This window comes from Equus przewalskii, chromosome 27 (assembly GCF_037783145.1).
Source record: "Equus przewalskii isolate Varuska chromosome 27, EquPr2, whole genome shotgun sequence".
Lineage (NCBI taxonomy): Eukaryota > Metazoa > Chordata > Mammalia > Perissodactyla > Equidae > Equus > Equus przewalskii.
In genome coordinates, this window is record NC_091857.1 from 26,051,663 (window position 1) to 26,073,520 (window position 21,858).

General features: G+C 40.2%; 2 protein-coding genes across 10 annotated transcripts in view; one reads left to right on the forward strand and one right to left on the reverse strand.

Moving 5' to 3' along the window:
- Nucleotides 1-208: 208 nt before the first annotated feature.
- Nucleotides 209-14,819, reverse strand: RWDD2B (RWD domain containing 2B). 2 transcript variants are annotated; one of them, XM_070597256.1, is made up of 6 exons: nt 14,717-14,819; nt 9,071-9,245; nt 3,584-3,808; nt 3,435-3,502; nt 2,948-3,310; nt 209-2,330 (listed from the first exon to the last, which is right to left on the reverse strand). In XM_070597256.1, the coding sequence occupies exons 3-6, from the start codon at nt 3,788-3,790 to the stop codon at nt 2,096-2,098; spliced, it is 873 nt and encodes a 290-aa protein (XP_070453357.1). In that variant the 5' UTR covers nt 3,791-3,808; nt 9,071-9,245; nt 14,717-14,819; the 3' UTR covers nt 209-2,095. The 2 variants fall into 2 exon arrangements, with proteins under 2 accessions (XP_070453357.1, XP_008525276.2); XM_008527054.2 differs by lacking the exon at nt 14,717-14,819 and adding an exon at nt 10,361-10,497.
- The window catches only part of USP16 (ubiquitin specific peptidase 16), a 28,016-nt gene continuing 18,632 nt past the window's right edge, over nt 12,475-21,858 (forward strand). The window contains exons 1-4 of one of the 8 annotated variants that reach the window (XM_008527058.2): nt 14,524-14,664; nt 15,453-15,640; nt 17,756-17,857; nt 19,498-19,676. In XM_008527058.2, the coding sequence (XP_008525280.2) occupies nt 17,797-17,857; nt 19,498-19,676 (240 nt within the window). In that variant the 5' untranslated portion in view covers nt 14,524-14,664; nt 15,453-15,640; nt 17,756-17,796. Of the gene's footprint in view, nt 13,017-14,486; nt 14,665-14,857; nt 15,020-15,452; nt 15,641-17,755; nt 17,858-19,497; nt 19,677-21,858 lie in introns of those variants that run through there. The other 7 variants (XM_070597253.1, XM_070597254.1, XM_008527059.2 and 4 more) reach the window with 7 other exon arrangements.

The window sequence follows — 21,858 nt, forward strand, 5'->3', positions numbered from 1 at the left end:
GCAGAGCGCGCGAACCTAACCACTCGGCCACGGGGCCAGCCCCTCACTCTGTCTTAATAATCCAATGTTTAAATTTGACAGGTGTGTCTCAGGGAAGAAAACTTATAAAGCTACTTTATTGCCTTCTATGTTTTTATGTTATACTTGAAATCTGTATATTTGTACACAGCGACCTGGGTTTTTTTTAATTAAAATAATGTACAAAGACTGAAAAGTTTTGGCAGTTTAATCCAGCTAAAAGTACATCATGTGGCCTCTTTCATGGCCTCTACGGATGGCAGATCCCTTGCTCTGTAGGGTATTTCATCCAAATCTGAAAGTGCCTGGAGGAGTGAGAAGCTCTAGATGAATAGCTGGGCCACCTGGCTGTGTGGTGGCAGCTCAGGAAGGACTGGCATTTCCAGGGCAACTGACTGGGCCATCCGGGGGGGGGGGGCAGCAGGGAGGGAATCTGAGGTACGTAAGGCTTACATCCAACATAGGCGCCGTGCTATAAATGCCATCTGATTCTTATTTGTGTTTAACCACCTGTATAGTTAAGATCTATCCACATTGCCTTGTTAGTTCTACTTTATTCCTTCTGACTTCAGCACAGTACTGCATAATATGCACCATACTGTACTTACGGATTCACTGAGTGATGGGTACACGTGTTGCCTCCAACTTTTTCCTAAGATAAACAAGGCTTTGTGCATTCCTGCAACCCCATAGCTCTAACCAAGTCTGACTCTTCAAGGAATACCCAACCCATGGTACCAACCTGAGTGCTAGGAATTAGTAAATATTTAATAAGCACTTCTGGAACTGATTTATGGAGGGGCTCAAAAACCAAGTACTGTCTTTATTTGACTCTAGGTCAATTTGCTGAAAATCAATGTACAGAAAGCTATTTCCAGGATGAAAAATTTGTAAAATCCAATTTGCCATAAATGAATTCTCTAAATTACCAATATGATGAATTGTTAAGGCCTGTCACAAAGTTTGAGAACTGCTCATGCCTCAGCCTTCTGTGAGGTGAGCCCAGGAACAGGGGCAGAGTGTAAGAACACAAAAATAGAGATTAACTGCAAACTCTGTTTAGGAAAAACTTCACCTATTTTTGTATCAAATAGGTAGTGCAGATGCAAAACTAAAGCTTTGAAAAAAATCTATTTGGCAAACAAGCTTTCAACTGCTAGTAACAGGCACAGAAATCTCAATAAAACTAATATTAGTTAATAATTAGCAGTCTAGAGACAGGTAGTGGCTGATGTCTATCAACAGTGCAACAATTTGGGGACTGACCCCTCTGTGGTTCTCTTGGTCCTTTCCTCCCTCATGGTTGAAAGGATACTGCGGCTCCAGCCATCACTATGGTGTTTGTGGCAGAAAGAGAGAGAAGAGGGGCCACAGTTGCAGCTATCATTTAAATTCGGAAAGCAAAAGTGTTCCTGAAGTCCCCTAGCTAGAGCTGTGTCCCGAGGCTACCCCTAGCTACGAGAGAAGTTAGGAGAGTAGGTATTTAGCTTTTCCAGATTCTTTAGTGGAGTTGCAAGGGGTTGCAAGTTGGACAACCAACATTATCTTCCTCAAATATAATTTTCTCTTTAAAAATGGGTAGTTTATATGTCAACAAATTTCTATCAACAATTTTAAGATTATAATTTAAGACTCAGTTCTGGGGGCCGGCTCCGTGGCCGAGTGGTTAAGTTCGTGTGCTCCGCTGTGGCGGCCCAGGGTTCGGATCCTGGGCGCAGACATGGCACCGCTCATCAGGCCACGTTGAGGCGGCGTCCCACATCCCACAACTAGAAGGACCTGCAACTAAGATATACAACTGTGTACAGGGGGGGTTTGGGGAAATAAAGCAGAAAAAAAAAAAAAAGATTGGCAACAGTTGTTAGCCCAGGTGCCAATCTTTAAAAAAAAAAAAAGACTCACTTCTGCTTTCAATCACGACATATTTAGTAGATGCATTTCAGCTATACTACTTTCTCGTTTTCCCCCCTACATTCTAGAATGAGACTAACGTGCAATTACTTAATCTTTCAAGAGTGGGGAAAAAAACCAAAGGCCAACAGTGACAAATATTTTCAACAACTACTCCTCTGCTCAGTCATTGTCCTTCCACACCAAAGAACATCTGGAAAACATCCCCGCATCCTTTGGCATTTAAAAACTGATAAAGCTGACCAAAGTCCATGTGGTTTCCTCTGGCTCCACTAACACTGAACACTTTTTCTTCAAAAATTGAAAATTTCCTTTGTCTTTCCAGTTCCTCATTTGAACCATCAAAAGGAATATCTTCTCGGTGGCGAATTAAAATTCTCTTCCAGTTTAATTTTCTGAGTCTGAAAAGAAATTTTCAAATAGAAATTTTGAAAAATGTGTTGTGTATCCTAGAGTACTGAAAATAGAAGTTATAAAATGGATTTACCAATGCCATTTCCTAGAAGCAAAGAAATCTACTGTTATCTCACAAGGATTGATTTTAATCAGACATGATTCTGGTCTTAATTCCATCCCCAATCTCATTTATTGCCATTATTACATCCTCGTATTAGCATTTTAGAAATGTGGAAATTGCTGAACCTCAAACTCCTGAAGGGACTTTTCAGAAACTCATTTAGGATATCAGTAGAGAAATGGAAAGATGAGAAATCCCCTTGTTTCACACAGCTTACAGCATCACTAAGATGAAAGAAGAATAAGATCCATGGAAATGGAGGGGACGGTAGACAGCATCCTGAGCAGGAGCTGGATTTAACATCTATTTACAGAATATCTCGTATGAGCACTGTGTCAGGTGAGGGGAGTGATACTGACATACATGAGTTCTGTTTTATCCACTGACTTGAGACTGAATCCCCATAAGATACACCCCAGGGACGTACTAATTTCTACATCTCTAGTATCTTGTTTAGTACTAAAATTATTGACACAGCATACAAAATTTGTGAAAGCAAACCTTGACCAGAATTCTTCACAGGCACTTTGTGGGCCTTCCACACAAACAACACCAGGTTTCCCGGGCATGCTAAACCCAGATAGGGCAAGCTCCCTTGCCCACTCTAGAATATTCTTTCTTTTGCATTTGTTGTAGATGTGATGGCTATAGATCCAGAGTCTCGTGAGAGTGAGATCAACTGGCTGAACTGTACTTTCTGGAGCCGGGGAAGCTGTGGTGTCTCTGCTGATGTAGCCAGAGGCGTGCTCTTTAACCCAGTCTGTGGCATTCAATATACAGACATCTCCGAGAAAATTCTGTTGCAAGTAAGCGGTCAGATCTGAGTTCAGCTGAGTCTGCTGGGATCTACTTAATGATACTGATCTGATGGAAAAGATGTGGGATAAAAAAGCCAAATCAGTTTTCTTAGAACAGAAAACAAACTTGAGAATTGCTTTTACTCTCACATTAGTTTTGACCTCTAAAGTTGGCAGTTTCTGTGACATACCGGACAGTAATTTCAGGCACAACTGCAGGGTATTTAAAGGGAAGAATACAGGCCAGAGAAAACGTCACCTGAAAAAAAAAGAACAAAGCCCTAAGTGCTGTTTTAAGTCTTGACATATTTTAATTCTTCCAAAAGCAAAACTGAATTACCATTGCTTCCTCAGATACTTCCAGGTTCATATTGATAGTGAAGTAAACTTTTGAAGATCGTCCCTCCATTGTCCTCTTTTCAATACAGTCTTTCAGTTCTGCTAAAGCCAGCTGGTCATTCACGACAAGCTCATTCTCACCGGGGAACATACTGGCCAGCAGGTCTAACTCAGAGAGCTGGGCCTCTGCCTGCTCAATCTCAATCATTTCCGGATATGTAAGTTTCTAAGGAGGTAAGGAGAAGAGAAACAATTTACAAGTACAGTCTTGAGAGCACTCAATAGATCAATATGGGTAGTTATTGAAAATGTATTTGCTAGCTTCATAAAACATGAAATTCAATCAGAATATCTCCTCATTATTTTACTTTCAGATGTAATATGCTAAGGACCCAAAATATGGCACAATCCAGTGAGAGCCATAAACTCTAATAATGACCAGGCACCAAATTCCTCTGGGTCTAGACAGTTGATCTGGCATCTTGAGCTACCACAACAAACAATTTCATTGAAGTAAACTAATTAGGTAATCAAAAGTCATATCAATGATATAGCTAGGAGAGAAGCTACGACTGGTTACCTTGGAAACCTAGAATGAACAGAATAAGGAAGAAAGTTAGCTATGTGGATGGTGAATGATTTTCTCCTAATATTAATGTTTATTAGTTTTTAAAAAGCAGAAGAATGTGACAAAGAGAAAATAAAAGCTAATTATTTCACAGCTCAAGTAACCCATGGTAAGATTAAAAAGAGACAGTACAAGGTTATAAAAGTCAAATGGTAGAGGAAGGTTAAAAAATGAAGATATTGTTTCCTACTGATGGTCCCTTCCCCTACCTGCCTAAGTGCTAGATCCAAGGCAAAGAGAGTTTTGGTGTTTCAGAAACAGAAAACAATTTAAGCAGTATATATATCTATATACATATATGGAAATATGTGCTGGTATAATGTGTAAATAATATAAAATCAGAAAACATTTTAAGCATTATACATATATATATGGAAAATATATGCTCGTACAATGCGTACATATGTAGAGAGTGAGATATTTAATTAAAATGTATCCATAATGGATCATATATATGTATCTTCTTTCCCCTACTCCTATATCGTTTCCCCTCCAAATATATTTCGAAGATCTATTCTCTGTCAGCACAGAGTGATCTCATTCTTTCTAGAGGTTGACCATCATACTAACACGTAGATATGTCATGATTTATTGCATTCTTTACCTATGGATGGGCACTTGGGTTATTTCCACATTTTTGCTATTATGAACATTTCTATAATGGAAGCTCTTTTTATATATACAGTTTGGTGAACTGTAAATGCTTTGGTTCAAAGATAAGTTTGTAGACATGGCTTGTTGGATCAAGAGGTACATTTTAAATTTTGGTAGATATTGCCAAATTGCCTTCCAGAAAGTTGCCCCACAGAAGTTTAAAATTTTTACATAGTCCCCTCTTTTTTTAAAAAAATTTTTAATACAATCTTTATACAGTGTTCCGTGTCTGTGTGTGCCATTCATGAGTGTTTATTTTTAGGTAGGCAAGCTCATCAATCTTTTCTTTTATAGCTTCTGGACTTTGAATCTTTGTTAGAAAAGTTTCACCACTCCAAAATTACAAAGGTTACTGAGATGCTAATCAAAATATGATTTTTATTTTTAGAATTTAATAAATTGATTTTAACTTCATTTGCAAGAAAAAGTGTGGGGAATTGTGATAAAACATGGAGGCTGGGCACATGTATTTATTTCTCTTTCTCCTTGTGACCTCCACTAAAATGCGAGTAAAGAAATAAATTCTCAAAGACAAAGGGAGAGAAAATAACAGATAAAAGATCGCAACAAAATTCTGGAAGATGGAAAGGGTTGAATGGGTTTTAACTAACTTAGATTTCAGCTTTCTTACCTCTACTAACTGCTTGGTCATGCCAGTAGGGGAGCTGCAGAACTTCAGAAATTCTCGTAGCTGTCAGCACAAGGTACCTTGGAAAGCAGTGGTGTGGTATGCAGTAGAAAACATGAATTTGTTGAAAGTCTAGAGTCTAGAGTTTAACTAGACTGTAGTTCAGTGTTTCTTAATCTCAGCACTATTGACATTTTTGACCAGATAATTCTGTGTGTGTGTGTGTGTGTGTGTGTGTGTGTGTGTGTGTGTGTGTGTGTGAATCTCTGTCTTTTAACTATATTATTTAAACATTTATATTTATTGCAATTATTGATATGTTAGGGCTTAAGTCAATCATTTTATTTTGTTTCTTTTCTATGTTTTTCACTTCTTTGTTTTCTTTTCCCTACCTTTTTGTGGGTTGAAACTATTTTGGAATTCAATTTTGATTAATCTGTAATGTTTCTGCATGAATTTCTTTTCATAGCTTTTTAAGTGGTTACTCCAAATATTATATATATGGCTTATCACAATCTACTGGTGTCATATTTTACCAGTGAAGTATAGAAACCATACGTCACTTTACCTTCCCCCATTTACAATATAATGATCTTTTTATTTTATTTTATTTTTTTATTTTTTTAAAGATTTTATTTTTTTCCTTTTTCTCCCCAAAGCCCTCCGGTACATAGTTGTATATTCTTCATGGTGGGTCCTTCTAGTTGTGGCATGTGGGATGCTGCCTCAGTGTGGTTTGATGAGCAGTGCCATGTCCACGCCCAGGATTCAAACCAACGAAACACTGGGCCTCCTGCAGTGGAGCGTGCGAACTTAACCACTCGGCCATGGGGCCAGCCCCTATAATGATCTTAAAGTTTTCTTCTACATACATTTAGAAACACAACAGTATTATAATTTTTGCTTCAACAATCAAATATAATTTAGAAAACTCAAGAGAAGGAAAGTTTGTTTAATTTACCCATATTTTTTGCTCAGTCATGATATTTCTTCCATAATAATTCCTTTACTGTTTCTTTTCTGTCTAGAGAACTTTCTTTAGCCATTCTTTTAGGGTATGTATGCCTTCATCTTAGAATGTCTTGATTTCCCCTTCATTCCTGAAGAATGTTTTCACTGGATGTGGTACTCTGGGTTGATAGTTCTTTACTTTAAGCACTTGAAAAATATGCCTCTTCCTTTTGGCCTCCATAGTGTCTGATGAGAAATACTCTTATTTGAATTGTTTTTCTTTATAGCTCAGGTTCATTTCTTTCTTGCTGCTTTCAAGATTTTTTCTTCAGCCTTAGTTTTCAAAAGTGTGACTATGATGTGTCTTGACGTGAATTTCTTGGAGTTCATCATCCTTGACATTAATGCCTTCTTGAGTCTGTTTATGCCTTTTGACAAATTTGGGAAATTTCAGCCATTATTTCTTCAAGTACTTTTCCAGCTCAGCCCTCTTTCTCCTCTCCTTCTGGGATAACATGAATGTTAGATCTTTTATTATAGTACCACATGTCCCTAAAACTGTTTGTTTATTTATTTTGTGTCTATTTTCTCTCAGTTGTTCAGATTGGGTAATTTCTGTTGTATCTTCAAGTTTACTGATTCTTTCATCTGTCACTTTCCTTCTGTTACTGAGTCCATCTAAGGTGTTTTTAATTTCGGTTATTGTATTTTTCAGTTCTAACATTTCCATTTGGTTCTTCTTTATATCTTCTATTTCTTTATTGAGGTTCTATGAAAAATATTTGCTTCCAATGTGTTTGTAATTGAACACTGAAAATTTTTATGATATGTGTTTTAAAATCTTTGTCAGATAAGCCTACCATCTCTGTCATCCTGGCATTGGCATCTGTTGATTGTTTTTTCTCATTTAGTTTGATATCTTCCTTGTTCTTGGTATAATCAGTGATTTTGGATTGAAACCTGGACATTCTGGGTATTATGTTACAAGACTCTGGATATTATTTAAATCTTCCATTTTTGTATGCTTTTTCTGATAAGGCTCCAGGAGGGAAAGTGGGGGGTGCTGCCTCATTACTGCCAGGTGAGGTAGAAGTCCAGGTTCCCTACCCAGCTTCTGCTGACATCTGAGATGAGTGGATGAGGGGAGGGAGCCCTTCATTACTGCTGGGTGAGCAGGGGGTTCTAGCTCCACTGTAGGTCACTACGGATATCTCCCAGAGGAGTAAGAGTGCCTCATTAGTGGTCTCTATGTGGCCTTCACAACACCACAGTGAGGGGTGGCTTTGTTAATGCTAGGTAGTGGTGAAAGTTCTGACTTTCCACTAGGCTTCTCTGAGATCACCCCAGCAGGATGAAGGAGGAGCCCCTTGTTATTGCTGCAGCAGGGTGGGAGGACAGGCTCTCCGTGTGGTCTCACATGGACCTTACCTTTGTCTGACACTGACACTGACACTGTGGTGGGGTCCTTGTTATTGCTTGGGGGGTGAGGAAAGCCCTAGGTCCGTAATCAGACTTTTTTTTGACATCTCTCTAACAAAGGGTGAGCATTAAGGTACTTATTACAGCTCAGTGAAGGTGAAATCTATGTTCCCTTTGCTGGTGTGGATGGGGCAGAGGCCACAGTGTTTACTGTGGTATTCGCCTGACATAGAGCATTTATTATCTAAATGTTTTCTGTCTTGCTGGGCTGCACCTTTCTTGGTACTTGATTAAAGAGAGTGGCCTTTTTGGGGGGCTTAAAAAAACTTTTTAGTCTGTACCCTTGGTGTTTCTGGGTTGCTGCTTCTTCGCTCTCAAGTTTGGGATATTTGAGGCAAAAAGGAATATCCAGGGAAGGGCTCACCATGTCCTTCCTTGAGTCTCAAGGTCCTTAACTAGTCTGACTTCTCTCCACCTTTCAGAGTCTTTTTGTGTTTGTTTTATATATAATGTCCAGAATTCTTAGTCATACTTTGAAGGAAGAATAGGTAAAACACTTCTACTCTTTCGTCCCAGAAGGAGAAGTGCCCCCAACACAACATTTTTAATTTATCAAGTTAGCATAAAAAAAAAGATAGCTAATGTCTGATAATTACCATAGAGCAAAAAGTTGCTGTAAGGAAAACTGATCTAAAAATTCCAATTCTATGAAATTGACCTAAGGAAAAAGTCAGACAGTGTATACAATTTTGCGTGGAAGGATGTTCATTGCTTATTGTTTATAAGGGAAAAAGGAGAAATGACTTAAACGTTCAGCAATAAAGAGTAGTTAAATAAATATACAGCCAAACAGTAGAATACTATGAGATAGTTTAAAAATGGATATTAACATTGATGTTCATGATATATGGTTACCTAAAAGCAATGACTGTAGAACAATATAAATAACGATGATGCTATAATTCATTTTTATACTATCACGCACACATGAAAAAAGTCAGAAAGAGAATTCACCAAACTCTTAACAGTTGGCTAAATGTGGGTTGAGAGAAGGACTTTCACTTTTTAATTCACATGCTTCTGTATGGTTTTAAGTTTCATGATTACCATATAGTACTTCTAAATTCAGCAAAGAAAAAGAAGGGTTACACTTCTGAGAAGACAAAAAAGACCTCAATCCCATTGCTGCAAAGGAAAACATGGCTTACCTTCTCAAAAAGAATTTACTCTGTGAGATCAAATACCAATACTTAGGTTAGTAGAATCTTCATGGAATTCTCTCTCATCTTTCATAAGGGGTTATTGAGCAGCTGCTATAAGTAGAGCTTCATCCTTCATTCCTTCCTGAAGCTTTCTATTTAGTTTGAGGATCAAGACGTCTATCTGATGAGATAGAGAACAATGCAGATAAAAAGGCTAAGTGTTAAATGTCAGTACAGGTATTATCACAGGGATTAAGATGAGAGCATGATCAAAGAAATGGGCCATCAGGAAAGATTTGAGGGAGATAGAAGGACCTGAGTTCAGCCTTGAAGGTAGGGTAAGACTTAGCCAAATGGAGGAGGAGGCAGTGGGGAGAGAGAAGAAAGGTCTGTGAGGCAGGAAAACACAAGAAAAATAGCCTAGACCTGAACCTGTCCCTTCTTCACAGCCCCAACTACCAAGGCCTATTTCAGGGGCTGATCACTTGGACTATTTTCTCTTGTGCTGGTTACTTCTGTTTGTCCCCTAAACCCATTCTTGGCCCTTCTATTCCCTGTCCTGGACTCTGGACAGCCAACCTCCACAGCCTACAGCACCCAACTCTTCTGCCTTTCTTGTAGTTGGGTTCAGCCAACGCTCTGTGAGGAAGTGGGAGGATGGGAACAGAAAGAGGCCAAGGTATTTCTTCTCTACTCCTTCCCTGCTTTGGTGGGATTCTGACAATGGCTGTGACGCCCTAAGACCACAACTTCTGCAGGCAGCCCTTCTTCCTCAGCTCCAGCAGGCCTTTCAGGCCTAGGGGTAGTCATGGGTCCTTTAAATCGGGCCACACCTCTGTAAACAGCCCCTTTATGAAACAGTCTCTTCAAAGTTTCAAAGTTGAGCGTGTGCCTATTTCCTTCCAGAACCTTGACACCTCTTACCTGGACTCTGCCTCTAACGGCTCTCCATGAACTCATGCTCCACATTGTCAAGCTGATCGTGTGCAGTGTCTAATAAAGTCTGCCAAGACCAGCAAGAGAGCATCAACTATCTTTCGGGGGAAAAAGCTCACATAACCTGTGATTGGACAACAGTGTTACAGTCTGAGAGGAAGGAGTGGGGCGTGTTAGGTTCCCACAGAAGGAAGGCAACCTTGCTGATGACCCTCACAGTCACTCAGTGGAGCGAATTGATCCCAGTTCACAATCTGCCTGTTAGTTTCACAGACTCAGTAGGACGAAATGCCAGCACATTGAGAGTGGATCCACTCCAAAAAGGCTTCCTTGTATGACCCATTCCATCCAGACACATACCTCTCCCTTTATTCAAGTCATCTTTTTTTCATCCAACACAGTTGGATCATTTCCTTAATATCTGAAAATGGTGTTTGGTCAACAATTTAGCTCATTCATTATATGGTACTTCTAAAGAGCAATAAAAGTTCCTCCACCTAAAAAGAAATGCAAATTACTCAGAAGTGACAGATCCATAACTGCAATGGGTCTGCTCAAAAACACATCAAGGATTATGGGAATGATTAAATGTGGTGGGGTATGGAATTCATTAGGATTAACTGGACATGAATCAGGAAAATATGAAGCACTCCTGCACATGTTGGACTGTCTCCACAGATCAGTGTACAAATCAATACCAATACATCATTCCTAATTTCAGTGCATTTTCAACAGATGTCTTTAAAACACTGACACCAGACTGTCAATGCCATGCTGGAAAAAAAAATACACAAAGAATTTTGTAGTTAAATAAATTTTTGAAATGCTGAATAACACAAAGTTCAACAGGTTTCTTTAGGGTGACTGTGGGTCATCCTATTGTCCTGACTGGTTTAGTATTTATCCTAGACAAAAGTAACCCCATTTCAACAATAATAAACTCTACAGGCACGCTTGTTGTGTGACTTCTAAGTCTTTATTGTCAATAGGCACTGTGAATTTCTAAGAGGAGGGTTTAGTATCTAACTCTCCCAAACTTATCTGACCCCAGAACATTCTTTTCCAGATCTAATGATATTAGCTCTCCTCTCCACAGAACAGGAATCCCTGCTTTGTCCTCCAGCTGCCACAACTTAAGTAAATATTACCAAGGCTACCTACCATCTTCAGTCTGAGTCCTTTTCAAATTTCTGTTAGAGCTGCAAACATTCTTCCCTCCTTTAGACACAGCGTTTTCTTTACTTCATATAATTTTATATCCCGCTCTTTTCACTTGACATTCTAACGTAAGCATTTGCTCTGTTATTAAAAACATCTTCATGAATATTTAAAATTCCTGGACTTATTGGAATTCCATAAATATCTTTCCTAGTCTGATTTGGAATTGAATCTAGGAAACAACTCGTTAGATGGTTATTAGACGAAATGAATTTACTTTGCTTTTTTATTGTAGTGGTTAACGCATGTACTCTGTTACCAGACTGTCAAGCTGTCACTTAGGAACAGCGTGAATTTACACAGGTGGCTTAATTTCTCTGTGCTTCAGTCTCCCCATCTCCAAAATGGGAACGACAGGGTTGCCATGAGGATTAAATGAGGATGTGTGGAAAGTGCTTAAAACAGTGCCTAGCAACAGAATCAGTGCTATAAAAGCGCTTGTTATTATTATTGGTCATTCACTCAACAAATTCAACGAATTTGTTTCTTGAGCACCTATTGCATGTGAAGCATTGTCCTTGGAACTACGACTATAACAATGAACAAAAGTAACAAAAAATCTCTGCCTTTAAAGAGATTTAATCTAGTGGGAGGAGACCACGAGAACAAAAACCAAATATCTATGTGCAGGGATAACTGTTACAAAGAAGACTGAAGACAAGAAGCAAGTTGGGGCAGGGGAGGGGTCCATTTTACGCACGGACGGCCTCTCTGCTAAAGTGACTGTAGGAAAGAGACTTGAAGGCTCTGAAGAAGGAAGCCATGTGCTTCTCTGGCAAAGAGTTTTCCAGGCAAAAGGAACTGCAAGTTCGAAGGCCTTGGGGCAGGAGGGTGCCAGACCAGATGGCTGGAGCAGAGCGAGCCCGCGGCAGGGTTTTAGGAGACGAGGTTAGAGAGGAAAGTGGGGCCGTTTATGATGGGACTCACAGGCCACGGCCAGGACTTTTGGATTTTATCCTGACTGATATGGAACGCCGCTGGAGGAGTTGGACTTATTAAGAGGCACACGTTTCGAAACCTGAGTGGTTTATTATTCTTTTTCTTTGCAGATTTTATTTTTTAAAGAGCCGAGCCTGTCTGGGCTGCCCAAGTTCTGACACTCAGAAAGGCGCCTGGGCGCACGACACAAGCCCCGCGCGCACTCGCAGTCGCCCCCAACAATTGTCTCGACCTGGGTTGGGGGCGGGGCGCGTAATTCCCTGGCTGTGGGCGGGACCAGGAAAGCCGACGCAGGCTCTAACCAATGAGCGGGGGGCAGCGCGTGGGGAGGCGGTGCCCGAATGTGGAGCCGGCCGCTGCCGCTGGAGAGACCCCCAGTACAGCTGGGCAGCAGTGCACAGCGACTCACCTGGACCCACGGACCCCCTCGGTGCTGTCACCCCGGGATTCAGGCAGCACTGACAGCTCAGTTCTCATCCGGAAGGAGCCTCAGACTCTAGGACCAGGCAACCTGACGCCTACACACCACTCCGGCAGGGCGGCCCCGTGGAACTGAGCGCGCGCCTCCCGGGAGTGCGCAGGCGCGCTCGCGGGGCCGCGCGTCCCGGAAGCCCGAGAGGCGGCGACCTCTTCGTAGTGGGACGCATCGGACGACTGGAGTTCCCCGGCCCCACTAAGTTCTCACTCGCAGAGGTTTTATTCTACCCCAGTGGCATTCCTGGCTGCTGCCGCTGTGAGGGAGAAGGACAGCCGGCACAGTTTCCTCGGTCAAGGAATGGGCCGTTAAAGTGACGCTCGTCAGATTCGAACTTGCGGAGGAATCGTTCGGGAATCTTGGTATAATGCAGATCGGGATTGGGTAGGTGGCGGTGGGGACCCCGATTCTGCATTCCTAAGATCTTCGCCCGCAGTAGCGATCCTGCTGGTCCCTGAACCACACTGGGTAGCAAGGCATTAGGGAGAGGTCAGCGTGGTTGGTGGCCGTGGTGACCTTAGGTAGGACCCTGTGCACGCACAGAAATTTATCCCGACTAATAAAAGGACAATTTGAAGGCGACTCCAACACGAGACTTATTGCAGTGTTTTCCTTCTCAATCTAGATATACGCAATGCACTTTTTTCTTTGTAACATATTCATTTTAGAAATCTCACAAGATTTTTTGTAAACACTGATGTTCATTGGTATCAGGTATTGTTGCCAACTTCCACAACTTTTTTTTTTTTTTTAACTAAAGTAAGGTTAGTAAATAGGTCTTCATAGCTGCATCCTCTACTTGGTGTTTTGTGAGCTTTTTTCAATGTCATTAAATAATCTACTTTTTTCTTCAATTTTTATGAAAAATTTCAAGTATATAGCAAAATTCAGAGATAAATATATAGGTAAATATGAAAGAAGAATACCAGATAGTGATAACTGCTGGACAGAGAAGTAAAATAAGTTGCTGTGAGTGATCGGGTGGCTGTTACCTAAGGTTGCTCAATTTCTCTGTGAAAAATGACTTTTAAGGTGTGAATACAATTATAGTAAGATACCAACGACGGAAGATCAAGGGGAACAGTATTCCATGCAGAGGAAGCAGGTGGTGCAAGGGCCCCAAGAATGTGTTTTAGCATAGAAAAATAATGCCTGCGTGCTGAGTGATGAGAGCTTAAAAAATTATTAGATCAGCAGTAAAGAGCCAGCGAGCCAGTTTCCCCCCCCAAGTTTAACCATCGTTACTTTGGCTAACTGGACAGGCTAGGATGCCACTTTCTTATCCCACTTTTATTCGATTACTAATAAGGATGAACGTTTCTTCATATCTTTTATGACCAATTGTTCTTTTATCGTGAATTACTTGTTTATATCCCTTCTCTATTTTTCTCTTGGCACCTGCATCTTTTTCCCCCATCGATTATTATGTCTTCTGTATAACTAAACTCCCGGGCGGCGAGGTTTATGTTTGTTTAATTCTCTTCGCAGAGGGCTTGGCACTTACGTATATTGCACCAATAAAAAAATAAAGGTTTGAAAATTTTACCCTTCGTCGGCAAGGTTAGTTCAAGACAACGTACTTAACTTTAAAAGTTGACTGGACAGAATCAACTTTAGGGAAACCGCGTGAAATTTAAATGTTCCCGTCTTAGCCGCCTTCTGATGTATTGTGTTTGAGTAAGGTAGACTCCGAACCTCTGACCAGCAGCAGGTACCCGTATTTTAGTGGCGTTTAAATAACTCCATATTACATCCAAACAGGGAAAACTCATTGACAGGCAGATTCCGACGCTGTAGGCTCTGAACTTCCGGTGCCAGCCGCGCGCAGGCGCCGATTAACTAGCGTCAGCGCCCGGGGACCCTAGGGGCCAACGCCACTTCCCATAATGCCGCGTACCGGAAGTTGTTGCTTTCTAGGGGTCACTCTGGCTTCGGCTCTGTCGCTCTCTTTTCGTCACCGGGAGGAAGACGGAGCTGACTGCCCAGCCGAAAGGCCCAATAGGGGATGCAGTTATGGGCGCTGTCGTTGTGGGTGAGTTCTGGTCCCACTGACTCTGACTCACGGTCACCGCTCGCCTGATTACCTGCGCTCCGAGAGCCCGAATCCTCTGCTCCGAGTTGGTCCTCTGCTCAAGGCTCTTCTTCCTTAAGCACGTTACGCGGCCTCGGCCCGGTACCGCGTTCTCATTGGCTTCCTGTCCTGTCAGTTCCAGGAGCTGGCCAATGAGTTGTCGGTGCTGGCGCCCTTCTCGACGCCGTGGACGCCGCGGTTCCCCCGTGGGTGCGGAGCAGTTGGAAGGGAAGGGGAGGTGTGGCGGGCGCCGCGCGGCCTTGGGTATCCCGCAGGTTGCGGTTGGGTTTGCTGTTGCATCCGTATGGTGTGATTGGTAGGAAAAGCAAGCTCTGTCATCTAACCAGTTCGGTTCTCCTGGGGTAGGACAGATGTACGCAAAACTTGAAAGCCATATTGAAGACTTGCTGACAAAAGTTTGCCAAGCGCTTGCTTTTTTAATGGACCCGAGCAGGCATGGGAAGACTGGGAGGGCAGAGAGGGATGGGAACTGGATTAATATGAGAGCCGGCAAGATGAGCTTTGATTCAAATTCTCTGTGGAGTCCTGCAAGGAGTAATTTGCTAAGAAGCTAATTCTTCTCTGAAGGCTCGCCTGAAAGACGTAATAGATTTATTGATGTTTTATAGCTGATGGTACTCGCAGTACTCTGTTCTCACGACTCATTAGATGCCCTTTACAGTTGTCAAAAATTTATTGGAACTCTTTCCACATCATTGAAGTGACTCCCTCCTGTCCTCTGCCTGCAGCAATTGCAATTCGTCTTTCCAGTTTTCCTTTGGAGTCTGGGCTTCTGCAGTCCTCAAACCAGATTTGCTAGTCTGTCTTCACGACTGCAGACTTCTTCATTCTTTGTCTTTGTCTTTTTCACCGGAGCTTGTTTGCTTAAGTCTTATGTACCTACCTTTGCACCTTATAATCATCCTTTATGCCTCAGGTACTATTCTCTTTTTCTATTTCAATGCAAAAGGTATTTCTTGAGAACCTACTGTGTAATCTGCTATGTAACACTATGCAAGGTGCTATAGGCAGTTGAAAAGTAATGCCTGAAACCATTTCTTTTTCCTAGAACTTTAGATTCCAGATAGAGAAATGACATATGTCCAGGTTAAAGATTTAAGAAGCAGCCCACTGTTGTATCTGATTAGAGGACAAGATGAATCGTGTACACAATAAACACTGCGAAAGTTCAGTTGAGAGATTTATTTAGAGTAGAATGTTTGCCTAAGGCCTCATTGAAGTGGATATCTTGGAGGATTGGTAAGATTTGGGTAGATAGAATGTCCCCGCTAGAGATCAGAGGTATAGAGGTGTGCCAAGGTGTTTTGGAGTAGAGGGTCCCGAAGAGACTGGCTTGATTGGAACGGAGAGTGGTAGTCTTGGAACCAAAAGATCTGCATTTTAGTTCCATCTCTGCCACCCCCGTCGTCTTTCCTCATTTTGTTTCTGAGTTTCCTCCTTTAGGGAAATTCTCCATTTAAAGAGTTGTTGTGAAAATCAAATGTTTATGAAAGGGCTTTGAAGAGCAAAAGCACCATATAATTAAAATTGAGTTCTTTGTTGGGAAGTAATGAGGTTCTTTGTTGAGAAGTAATGAGAGTCAGGATTACCAGAGCATTGGAGACAATTTATAAAGGAGATCTCAGGAGTGTGGACCGGAAAACTGTTAAATGCCTTCCGTCAAGAGAATGATGTGATGAAAATGGCATTATTGGAAGATATATGTGGTACCAGAATGCAGCACAAATTAGAGGGAGTTGGATTGGAGGCAAGAATTTGGCTGCTATTTTTTTTCTAAAATCTACGATCTAGATAAGATAAATTATGTTAAGTGTTATTTTAGGGTGGGAAAAAGTTCATAAAATATATCCTCATTTTACATGTACTCATATACTTTGTGTTCTTTTGTTATTTGTTAATTCATTTATTTTGTAAACATGGGAGCTTGTTACATTTTAAATAATCTTTGGAAAGGTTAACGATTACTTGATGTAGCACTCATTTTTCAGACAAACCTTTCTGAATTACCTTTAATTACATGAACCCATTAAGAGCTAAAAGAGGAATACTTCTAGGGCTCTAAGGCAGGGCAGGATGACAGCCAAGTAGCAGAATTAATTGGAAAGTGTTTTCAACATGAACGTCCCAGGTCCTACTTTCTGAGTATGTAATCAGAATTTTAATAAGCATACCAGGTAAAATCACTTTTATGGTTGTTGAAGTGATTTTGACACTAAGTTATTCTAATGTATGTAAAAAACAAGTTTTGAATATAGTTTTTCAAAATCACTATATTTAGAGTTAAGTAGACCTCTATTGCTTTCAGCACTTTTCATGTTTTCTAGTTTTGAATTGTTGACTAAAGAGGTGAAGATGTGGTGTGCAGCTAGATTTGTCATAGTCTTCCAAACTGATTGTGGCAATACTGTAATAATGTAAATAGCTGAGAGTGCAGTTGTAATCAATTCTCAGTTAGGTGATATCCATCGGAGATCCTAGTGTGGAAAATGCAGAACAGTGTATCACATTTTATATCTGGCTTTGAAATTACTTTGTAAATTTTCTAACTCCCTTTAGGAGGTTGTTTTCAGAATTATTTTTAGTTTTTCTTAGAGAAATTATCAATTTAATTTGCATAGACTGCAGACCTAAGAAAGATAGCTTAGAAGGAAAGGAAATTATCTTAAGTTTCAAAGGACAACCACTATTCCACACTTATGTAGTGAGAAGTTGAATTCCTAATAGTGTGAAGTGCTGAGACTTTTCCAAAACTGCGTAAGAAGATGTAGGTTCTCTCCTGACCTTTACTTTTATTGAAAACCTCTTAACCTTACTAAGAATCAGTTTCCTAAGCTATGGAAAACAAGGGTAATACTATCGTCGCTACTTCAGGGTTCTTATTGAAAACTAGATGATATATGTGAATGGTCTTTGTAAATTATGAAGTGTGATAGACATGCAAAATAGATGTGGCTTAGTTATATTACTATCTACTAGAGAAATATAAAACATACTTTTTTTTTTGTCAAGCTAACTTTATCTTGTTTTATAGATTGTTATTTTGTCTTCGTAAGTAATCCATAAAGTGCCAACATGGGAAAGAAACGGACAAAGGGAAAAACTGTTCCAACTGATGATTCTTCTGAATCTTTAGGTATATTTCACCAATTGAATCTTTAAAGTAATGTTTATATCCCTAAATGGACACACATTTTACTATGTAAAAGTGGGCTTAAGGTGTACATTATTATTATGTAATTTGCGTTTTAACTTAGTGTTTAGAGCTACATGTCATTTAAGTCTTTTCAGCATTTTTAATGGCATGATATTTCATTGACATAGACGACCATGGATCATAATTTATTTAGATAGTCTTTAGCTTTTCAGTGTTAGGAATGGAGAGATAGTAAACATTTTTGTAGCTAAATCTCTGTGCCCGTCCGCTTATCTTCTTAGTACAGATCCTAGAATTAGAATCACTGAATTAAATGGTATATTATTAAATTAAATGGTATAAATTAAACGGTATTTCAGGGCTCTTTTGGTTCTATTGCCAAATTGCCCTTCAGAAATGTTTTACTAATTTACAGCCCCCTAGAAGCATAATAAAGTGCCCATTTCCCCGAACCTTTCTCAACACTGGTTAGTATCATTTGTAAAAATTTTTGCTATTTTGCTAGTTGAAAAAGGGTATCTTCCTTTGTTAGTTTATGTTTCTTTGCTTACTGGGATTTGGTGATTTTTCACATGATCTCAGTTACATTTGTATTCTCTTGGTGCAAATTCGTTGGACATAAAGCTAGTTGTGCCACTGGAGTAGTTTCTAAACCTCCAGGGACCCTGCAACAGTTGACATCTAGAGTGGCTTGCAAAGCCGTTTACTGATCTGCTCCCAACAGCGTGTTCTCTCGGGTCCGGCTGCCCGTTTATACACATGTGACTGCCGTTCTGAGCAGATAGCATGCACTTTTACGTTTTATACCTCCATTTCTTTGTTCATGGGATGTGACCCTTTCAGATTGTTCTTTCCTCCCTGAGGGCAAAGTTTAAGTGTGAGCTTCAAAGTCAAAAAGACTTGAGTCCAAATTCTGGCATAGCCACTAAGAAGTTGTGTGACCTTAGGCACTAAATTTTAGTTTACTCATGTCACTGGGGATAGTAGTGTCTTCCTGCCAGGGTGGTTGTAAGGACTGAATGAACTAATGTATGCAAAACATTTAGCACAGTGTCAGGCTCATAGTAAGTGCTTAATCAGGATCAGAAATTTTTATCAGTGTTAATATCTTCTAAGTCTTTACAGACGTTGCCTCCCCTGGGAAACTTTTGTTGACTTTAGCCTTCTCTTCTGGTGCTGCTATAGCAAGTTTTAGAAATTGTTATGTATTTATTTAATTGCCTCTCCTGCCAGAATGTGAGCTACTCCAAGAGAAGAGCTGTGAATGAGTCAGGTTTTGGTTCCCTGGTATCTACCATAGTGCCAGGCCTGTGACCGCTCTGTTGTTGACTGGATGAAGGAACTTCTCTACAAACCTATTAAAATAAAGAGAATTATAAATATTATAAACAGCCTTAATTTAAATTGAGGTGAATTTAGGGTGGTAGCTTCAAAAAAGCAAAATTTCAAAATTTTTATAAAATCTCTTTATCACATAATCTCATAATATTCAACTATCAGATTATTTAACAATTTGTTTATAGAGTAAATTCATATTTGAAGTTCAAATCAAAGGTAATTTTGAGATTAACTAAGGAAAGCTGTATTTTACCTCTGTATTCCTTTATTTGTTTTAATAGAACCTATGTGCAGACACATTAGAAAAGGATTGGAACAAGGTAATTTGAAAAAGGCTTTAGTGAACGTGGAATGGAATATTTGTCAAGATTGTAAGACAGACAATAAAGTAAAAGATAAATCTGAAGAAGAAACGGAAGAAAACCCTTCAGTTTGGCTGTGTCTTAAATGTGGCCATCAGGTATGCTAAGATTTGGATGAATGTGGGATTTTATAAAACGGTTTGAACTTGTTTTAGAGGGTATTACCTCAAAGCACAGTATGGGTGAGTAGGATGTCGGCTGGCCTAGATCACGTTCCCTGGAGAACAGATTCTGAGACTGAGATTTGTGTCTGCGGGGTTTGCTGAGGAGAGTCTCACACCAGGAAAACAGTGAGGGAAGCAGGACTAGGTGGAGAGAGAAGCTGAACAAGAGGCAGTGCTACAGGGCCTTAGCTGATCCCACAGTGACCTCTGGCCCTCAGAGATGTCCTGAATTGAGGCGAGGGGCCAGGCCTTTGACTGGTGCGTAGACCGCTCATTGGATGTGGGCTGCCCCTGGGGAGGGGGACTAACCTTGGGCAAGACAGCTCCCTTCACTGAGGATAATTCCCGGGCGTGGACAGACAGACTGAACTGTGAGCGCTCAGCTGACCACATTCCTGGCGGCTGGGGGAATGAGTACCTTGGTCTTGGGGGTTGGATGGTATTTGGGTGGCAGAACAGCTCACAGGTATTGCCATGGTTCTAAAGGTCAGGGCCTCCTAATCACCCTCAGTGGTGGCGAGTTAACTAGGCAGTCCTGTCATGAAGCTTCAAAATGAGACACAGCTATTTTTTTTTCATTTTCTTTTAAATTGAAATTTTTTTGAGGTAATTATAGATTCGCATGCAGTATAAGAAATAATACAGAGATGTCTCTGTACACTTTGCCCAGTTTCCCCCAGTGGTAACATTTTATAAAACTATAGTATAATATCACAACCAGGATATTAACATTGATATAATCCATCAGTCTGAATCAGATCTCCCCAGTTGTACTTCATTTCTGTGTGTGTATGTGTGTTGTGTATGTGCATATGTGTGTATTAAGTTCTATACAGTTTTGTCACCTGTGTAGATTTGTGTATCCACTGCCACAGTCAAGATACTGAATAGTTCCAACATCGCATGGCTCTCTTATGTTGCCCTTTTTAAATCATACCCACTTCCCTGCTGTCATCCCTACCCCAGGCCCTGTATAGAACCACTAATCTCTTCTTTCTTTGAAAAATGTGTCATTTCAAAAATGTTATGTAACTGGAATCATGCAGTATGTAACATTTTGGGATTGGCTTTTTCACTTAGCATAATTCATCCAAGTTGTCTGTATCACTAGTTTGTTCTTTTTTGTTGCTGAGTAGTACTTCTTGGTATAGATGTACCACAGTTTAACTATCCACCTGTTGGAGGACATCTGGGCTGATCCCATTTTTTGGCAATTATGAATAAAGCTGCTGTAAACATTTGTGTGCAAGTTTTTGTGTATGTCTCTCGGTAAAATGTCCAAGAGTGAAATTGCTAGGTCATATGATAATTGAATGTTTAGTTTTTAAGAAACTGCCAAACTGTTTTCCAGAGTGGCTGTACCATTTTACATTCCTACCAGCAATATATGAGTGACCCACTGTCTCTGCATCCTTGCCAGCATTTAGTATTGTCACAGTTTTTTATTTTAACCATTCTGATAGGTGAATAGTGATATCTCATTATGTTCAGACAATTTAAAAAAATTTGTATGCCTGCAAAGGACATTTATTGTTTATTTGTATTTGAAAGGTTTTCATTGAACCTCTTAAAAACATATGATGAGCATGAATGTATTTTGCTACTTCAAATTTTCCAGAATACATTTTCTGTTACAAATTTTATTTATTTTGCTACTTTTTTAATTCCTAAGGGTGAGACAGTGACAGTATTAGCTGTTAACTTTCGTCCTGCTATGGATGTCTGTTGCGCTGTTAGCAGGTGATTCTCAATTGTTGTCTTGAGACAACTCAGCCGTACATTTCAAATGATCTCAAATAGTGTTATAATTTTCAAAATTGATATCAAATTTTAATTCACTTATTTTAGAATTAAATGTTGAGTGGGATAAATTAAATCAATAGTGTATGATATAATAGTTAAAGGATTAGAAGCCACTGATAAGCATTTCCCCTCCAAACAATATTTTTAGCTACAGTAGAAACAGGAACATGGACTGTAGTCCAAGGGAGTTGGTGGCCTGGTTCAGATAGATACACAGTGAGGATGTATTTCTTAGCAGTGATTTACCCAGCTGGAGCCAGAAAGTTTGGTCATGTTCTTTTATGAATAAGCCTGCACATCTTGTAGGTGAAAA

Excerpts from the sequence above, each read along its gene's own strand:
- RWDD2B (XM_070597256.1), bottom strand. The coding sequence starts at position 3,790 with ATGATTGAGATTGAGCAGGCAGAGGCCCAGCTCTCTGAGTTAGACCTG. Across the intron at positions 3,503-3,583 it reads AAGTATCTGAGGAAGCAATG|GTGACGTTTTCTCTGGCCTG; the intron begins GTAATTCAGTTT and ends TTTTTTTTTCAG. Across the intron at positions 3,311-3,434 it reads GTGCCTGAAATTACTGTCCG|ATCAGTATCATTAAGTAGAT; the intron begins GTATGTCACAGA and ends CTTTTCCATCAG.